Here is a 7,500-nt window from a genome sequence, read left to right on the forward strand (position 1 = left end):
CCCTCTTCAGGCCCTGCCTATGGAGTTGCGAAGGCTAAAGAGAGACACAGGATGGAAGCGGTAACCTCTCTTCCTTCCTCTGAGACAGACAGCCGACGCTGCTGCTGCTCTCTGCTATTAATTAAAACATGAAAACAGCAGATTAATATGCAGACAGCCTTTTGTCTCAGCCACATCTGATCCCCATCAGGGAGAGAGAGGCGTGCTGGGTGATGACCCTGATGACCTCTCTCCACTCAGCACCATGTCTGAGGAGGGACATGGAGTGTGTGTGTGTGTGTGTGTGTGTGTGTGTGTGTGTGTGTGTGTGTGTGTGCGTGCACACATGTACACAACTGCGTACACACACACACACACACACACAGTTTGTTTGTTTTTGGTTCCGCAGCCTCCCAGCTCTCCAATCATCACAAAGCCTAGCTACTGCATCCCTCTCCTGACTGGCTGATTAAACAGTTGGCAGACATGCGCTCTAACGCTCCCGGTGGTGAGACAGACAGGGTATCCTGGTTTGTATTTCCTCTTGTCCAATTTGTCATTTTTAGCAGATAATTGATCATGTATTACAGTTTTGTACGATTGCTAACTCACCATGTTCAATACTGAAACCACAGTTTCACAACTCTTCATACAGTCAGCAGAGCAGAAACCCATGTGAACAAAACTGTGACTCTTTCTCTGTGATTTGTGCATTGCTTTCATACAGAATGCATTCAATGACTACGTTCTCCAAATGCCATAACACTTCTCTCATTCAAACTCCCCCACTTGCAAAATACTATGTATTTGCAACACATTTTTTCATTGCTAACATACTGTGTTCAAAACTCTGAAGAACACGTTCAAAACTGAATTATTTGGTGCAATTTTGCAGTAATCATATTCCTATCATATATGACAGAAAGCTCGCAATAAACAGTTTTTTTGCACAGTGTTTGAGTGTGCAGATGCTGTTATTTTGCACTCTATTGATACTCTTCAGTTCCAGAACCTCAGCAAAGTCTGATAAGGGATGAGCGGTGGTATTTTCACTATTTGCAGTAATCATATTGAAATGTCTAGAAAATATTACAGTAGCAGAATATATACAATGAAATGAAATAGACTAGATGCATTGCCAGGGAAGACATTAGATGTGACCAGATGCAGACCAGAGGGTGGACCAAAATCCTCAGGAGTGAGACATTTTTGGTGTGATTGCTATTGTATTGTAGCCCTGGAATTTCTGTTTTTCTTTTTTATTTGAACTTTGCATCTTCCACTTTATTTTTCACTTTTCATTTTACACAGGTAAATGTAGTGTACTTTGAAGTAAATGTACCGTAACTTACTTTCTGCAAAGTTACTGAAAAATAAGGATAAAACATAGAATATAAAGGATAGAAGCAAAAGATAGAATAAAGGATAGAAGCAAATTGTGGCATTTCTGATTCATTCTTGTTGCCTAATACTTTACAGTTTTACAGTCAACTATTCTGTCTATGAATACTATAAATCAAACCATTTTTATAATGAAATATTCATTCTTGTGAAAATCATTCAAACTATGTAATGCTCCCTGTTGTTAGTATTTTGTAAGTCAGAATGTTATGAATGACAGTGTATGCTTCTGAGTGAACATTGTTGACAGTGTGTGGTTGAACGAGCTTCTTTTGAGACATGAATGAAGTCATTGGCCAACATGAGTGTTACGAATGCAGACTGTATGAAGAGTTGTGAAACTGTGGTTTCAGTATTGAACATGGTGAGTTAGCAATCGTAAAAAAAAACTGTATTGCCTCTTTATTCAGTGCTTTTTAATAGACGTTCGTTGTTCTAAATGGCCATTAAACTGTCATCTACAGTATTCATTACACAGAAATGAAAGGGTCGGTTAACATTCAATTCATGTTCACAATTAGGGATTTAAACAGTACTACAAGGTTGTCTGTTCTGTCTTGGAAAAATGTTTCCATACGTGAGGTCAGCACAGATTGTGTGGAGCTCTTTCATCCAGGTAGAGGTTAATACTCACTATGATGTTTCAGGTGACATGGACCAGCATCGAGGGGACAAAGGTGGGTTTGTTTAATGCATGACACTGGTACCCACGCAGCACATGGTAAATGGTAAATGAAATGGACTGCACTTACATAGCGCCTTTTTTGCTGCTCCAAAGCTGCTCCAAAGCGCTTTACAACGGCCTCTCATTCACCCATTCACACACCAATGGCGGCAAGCTGCCATGCAAGGCGCCGGCCCGCTCACTGGGAGCAATTTGGGGTTCAGTGTCTTGCCCAAGGACACCTCGACATGTGGCCAGCCGGGGCTCGAACCGCTGATTTGCCAACCTTGAGATCATTAGACAGCGGCTCCTCTACCTCCTGCGCCACAGCCGCCCCCCCCTATGTGGAACTCTAGCCCTCTTAAAGGAATGTGCTACTCATACATGTAGTAATGTTGATGTTGATCTCTTTTCTGGAGCAAATCTGGATATGTCATTTGTTCATCATGATGACATTTAAATCGAATTTTCCACTTTCCAGGAAAGAATCAAAGAGGCTGGAATGTTTCTATTGTGTGTGTGTGTGTGTGTGTGTGTGTGTGTGTGTGTGTGTGTGTCTGTGTGTGTGTGTCTGTGTGTGTGTCTGTGTGTGTGTGTGTGTGTGTGTGCGTGTCTGTGTGTGTGTGTGTGTGTGTGTGTGTGTGTGTGTGTGTATGTGTTTGTGTGTGTGTCAGGCAGCTGGCGGAGAGAGAGAGAGAGAGAGAGAGAGAGAGAGAGAGAGAGAGAGAGAGAGAGAGAGAGAGAGAGAGAGAGAGAGAGAGAGAGAGAGAGAGAGAGAGAGAGAGAGAGAGAGAGAGAGAGAGAGTGAGCTCTGGCCTCCTGGGGCCTAGTGCACACAAACACGTGGCTGTCGTAAAGCACCTCCACTGACGGGACCGACTCGTACACCTACAGGAAATCCTGTATTTATTGAGAAGGATCTACATCACGTCTGATTACAGCGACTAAGTGGACAGATTGATTATTTGACTCTCACTCACTGTGAGCTCACTCTCGCCTCGGGGCCAAGTGCTCTCTCAGAGGTGAGTCTGACAGCTGGAGGGCTGGAGCTGGTCCCTTTAGCCTCACTACCCCCACTCATACTAACTCACAACCACTGGTGTAGTCTAGTTTTTTCTAGTGGGTATACTGTGATTTTTCCCTCCCAGCCTCATATCGTTCATTTCGGAACGCCATAAAATTAAATCTGCGCTCCCTGTCTAACGTTATATAGTATATCTAACATTACATGTTATAAGGCTGATCTGTGCATGATAGTGCTGCATTTTGACATATTTCATGTCGCATCACCCCCCGTTGATGGTATATGGCGCTATAGTCAGTCCCAATGGTCGAAAAGCCAAGTGCTTCGTAACACAGACGGGGTGGATTTTATGAATGAAAGTGTGAAAGTTCTGTCACAAAACGCTGTTACGTATCCTTGCACATTTATTTATTTATTTATTTATTTCCAGATTTTATCCCTTTTTCACCCAATTTGGTATCCAATTGAACCCAACCTAGCATCCAATTATCCCCTGCCTATTGCGTAGGATCCGCCGCACGACCCCGTGGCCGGCAGCCCCAGAGGAGATAGCCAGGCAGACTAGCTGACTGGCTCCTCGAGCCCAGCACCGTTATTCCGGCACCCCGGGGGCGCTGTTGCGCGACGGATCCTTGTCCGGAAATATTCCTATACCGCCCTCGGGAGCGGCCGCTCAATATGCCGCTCCCTGTGTGTGCCCCGGCCATATCCGGGTCTGGCGAGCTGGGATTCGATCCCAGTCCCCGGTGGGCAGCTTGCACTAGTGGCTAGTGCTTAGACCGCTACACCACCGCGGGGCACATCCTTGCACATTTTTAAGTGGGTATACGGAAATCCTTGGACTTTCCTAGTGGGTATACTGCGTAGTCCTGCGTATTACGTAGACTACACCACTGCTCACTACCCCCACTCATACTAACTCACAGCATAGCTACATACATATACATACTTTACATATATCATACGGCACACTGATGTCAACAGTATGGCCGTTGAATGTCTCCATACCTATACTTGTGACAATAACGCCTTCACTTCTACTTGTCGTGACGTTAGAATGATACGGTTCTATCTCCATTTTGGTCAAAATTGAGTTTTTTTACATAATCTGATCCATTAGGTGTTTATTAATGCCTGTGTGGTGTTATTTGTAAAATGTTGACATTTTTGAGTTAGTAATTCATAAAATACAAAGGTTCCATCTCACAAAACATAATGGAATGTAAAAACTTTGACGCTCAATATCTCTGAACTACCCTAAACGGAGATAGAACCTTATCATTCTAAGATCACGTTGTGACATCACTGAAGGGTAAAAACTAAAGGATTACATCCCGTCTAACCTCCCCCCGCAGGGTCTAGAAGTGAGTGATCAGTCCTACTTCACTGCACCATGTCTCTCTTGTAAAAAAATAGATTTCATCTCAATGCGGCTAACCGTAAATGAAGGTTCAGTTAAAGGAGATGTCAAGCCGGTTCAGTGACAGGTACAACTATGCAACCAGAAGAGGGAATACAGACTTTATTTTACCTAAATTCCGAACAGCAATGGGTACTAAAACGTTTTTATTTACAGCAGCTTCAGAATGGAACAAGCTTCCAGTTTTCCTAAAAAGCTTAGAGGGAGAGGTAAGCTTTAAACGTGCAACAAAGAACTGGCTAGCCAGTGAACTGACAGAGTAGAAACACGTCATAGGTAGGGAGTGCAGGGAATTTGTGTAACTAAACTAATGTTTGTTTTTTATGGTTTTTATCATGTTCTGTACATTTGTTTTATGGTAACTGTCTGTCCTATCCTCAATCAGGGACCATGATGGAAATAAGTGCTTGCGCTTTATCATGTGTTTTTATCCCTTGGAAACTGTCTTTTTAATTCCACAATAAATCTGTCGTGGATATAATTGATTCTTAATAGATTTAGTAGAACTTACAAAGCACAAAGAGCTTAGATCAATTGTCTCCAAAGAGGCCTTTTATTAAGCCAAGTTACACGAGCGCAGAGAGAAATGAGCAGACCAATAAGCAATAAGCAATAAGCACCTGTCCTTGGTCATGAGGTCACTATTCTTGGGAACCAATCATATTATACACATCTGTGATTACACAAGTCATGGGCCCTCCTGTCCACAGTCAGAATGATTCACTGCGCCACAGATCTTGGCCCATCCCTTACAGGAAGGAAATGGGCCTACCTTGAGTGCTAGATTCCCCAAACTGTAGAGCGACTTACATTTCTCAGTATAACATGATATAAAACCACTACAAATCAAATCAAATCAAATCAAAAGACGTACCTGTCAAGAAGCCATTGGAGGGGCACCAATAGGGCACATCGTAACATTTTCGCCACTCAAAAGGGCATTTTTGCCACTCAAAAGGGCACTTAAGCGAGACGTTTTTCAACCGTGGGGGCACCAGGAGGGGCGGTCGCCCCCCCTGCCCCCCCCCTGAGTCCGCCAGTGCATCTCAATGAGGCTAACCGTAAATGAAGGTTCAGTTAGATGAGACGTACCTGTGTGTGTGTGTGTGTGTGTGTGTGTGTGTACCTGTGCACTCGTGCTGCAGGCCCTTGCCGTAGTGGCCCTTCTCACAGATGCAGTCGTACTGGCCCGTGTGCGTCCCACACTTGCAGCTCGCCATCAGGTCACAGCAGTCCTGCCCGGCCTCACACAGCAGCGAGCAGCGGGACAGGTCCTCCTGGATGTAGCTCCCCGTGGGAAGGTCTGAGGAGACAGGTGTAAAGTTGTTTGTTGTAATTAGTGATTGGTCTCTTTCTATGGGAAAAGAACAAGGAGCACAATTGGGGCTATTTTCTTTTGTAGCATCATGGGAGATTTTCCTCGCTTCACTGAACAATTGAACGCTTTTGTAGTCAACTAGAAGACTTCCGTCCTGTGTGAGGAGAGGTTGAATACAATGAACAGCATATCTGATATCAGCACACATCAATACACCTGGGAACCTCTGAACTGTTAAGTTTCACATAATCTAGAGTTCTACAGTTCTAGAGTTCTAGAAAAAAAACGTAAATATTGTTGTTTAAAATCAATGATACATTCAATGATACATTCGCCAGTCAAGCCAAAACATTGCAATGCCAATGGATTCGGTGAGTAATCCCCTACTACTCTACACTAACTAGGTAGTAGTGGGGATTATACTCACCGAATCCAATGCATTGCAGTATTTTGCCTTGACTAGCGAGTGTGTCATTGATTTCCAACAACGTTGACATTTTATTTACATTTTCAGAATAAAAGTCTGATTGCTAGCTAACTTGTTCCCGGTTTCACCAGCTGCTGTCATGTCCGTATGTATAGAAATGTCACTTAGAGAAATGAAAAGTTCCATTGATTATGAATGACAACCTTTTAATGCTATACACGGTATAACACAACAGGCACCTGGTTCAAAACATTGGTGGGACTGTACTGATGAATCACTCACTGGAACATGGCAGGGCTACTAGCAGCACACAGAGCAGTATTCTAGTGTGCTGCATATTTGACTGTATACATAAGTCATATTGAATCATGTGGAAATTCAACCTTTATGAAGACAGACCCCGATATGGCTGTCTGCTTGATTAATAGAACATAAGAAAGAGAATTGGCAGAGTCGTCTCTCTCTCTGAGGAGGATCCACACAAAGGCTATTGTGATCCAGATGTTGGCTTGGAGCTGGAGGCTGGAGAGCATGTCTGGTGTTTTAACTGAGGTGGGGACTGAGGTTGGGACCGGGGTTGTGGTTGGAGGTGAGGTTGTGGTTGGGGGTGAGGTTGGGACTGGGGTTGTGGTTGGGGGTGAGGTTGGGACTGGGGTTGTGGTTGGGGGTGAGGTTGGGGGTGAGGTTGGGACTGGGGTTGTGGTTGGGGGTGAGATTGGGACTGGGGTTGTGGTTGGGGGTGAGATTGGGACTGGGGTTGTGGTTGGGGGTGAGATTGGGACTGGGGTTGTGATTGGGGCTGGGGTTGTGGTTGGGGGTGAGGTTGGGACTGGGGTTGTGGTTGGGGGTGAGATTGAGGTTGGGGGTGAGGTTGGGGTTGGGGCTGGGGCCGAGGTTGGGGCTGGGGTTGTGGTTGGGGCTGGGGTTGTGGTTGGGGGTGAGGTTGGGACTGGGGTTGTGGTTGGGACTACGGCTGCGGTTGTGGTTGGGGTTGTAAATGAGGTTGGGGTTGGAGATGGGTCAGGAGCCGGGGTTTGATCTGGTGTTCGAGGCGGGACCAGAACAAGAGCATGGGGCTGAAGCTGGGTCGAGGCTGAGGGGAGGGAGTGGAGCTGAGACACAGGGCAGACCTGATAACACACAGCCCTGATAACACACACACACACACAGACCTGATAACACACACAGCCCTGATAACACACAGCCCTGATAACACACAGCCCTGGCTCACACTCTGACAGCCATAACCCCTCTGTCTGACCGTGCT

The 7,500-nt window shown here is 45.1% G+C and overlaps 1 protein-coding gene across 1 annotated transcript in view; it reads right to left on the reverse strand.

Moving 5' to 3' along the window:
- The window catches only part of svep1 (sushi, von Willebrand factor type A, EGF and pentraxin domain containing 1), a gene marked incomplete at its 5' end in the record, with an annotated part of 101,562 nt that overhangs the window by 69,985 nt on the left and 24,077 nt on the right, over positions 1-7,500 (reverse strand). Inside the window, one exon of the mRNA XM_080547738.1 lies at positions 5,615-5,791. Within this exon, the coding sequence (XP_080403864.1) occupies positions 5,615-5,791 (177 nt within the window). The remainder of the gene's footprint in view (positions 1-5,614; positions 5,792-7,500) is intronic.

This window comes from Nansenia antarctica, assembly GCF_963989245.1.
Source record: "Nansenia antarctica genome assembly, chromosome: 17".
Taxonomy (NCBI): domain Eukaryota; kingdom Metazoa; phylum Chordata; class Actinopteri; order Argentiniformes; family Microstomatidae; genus Nansenia; species Nansenia antarctica.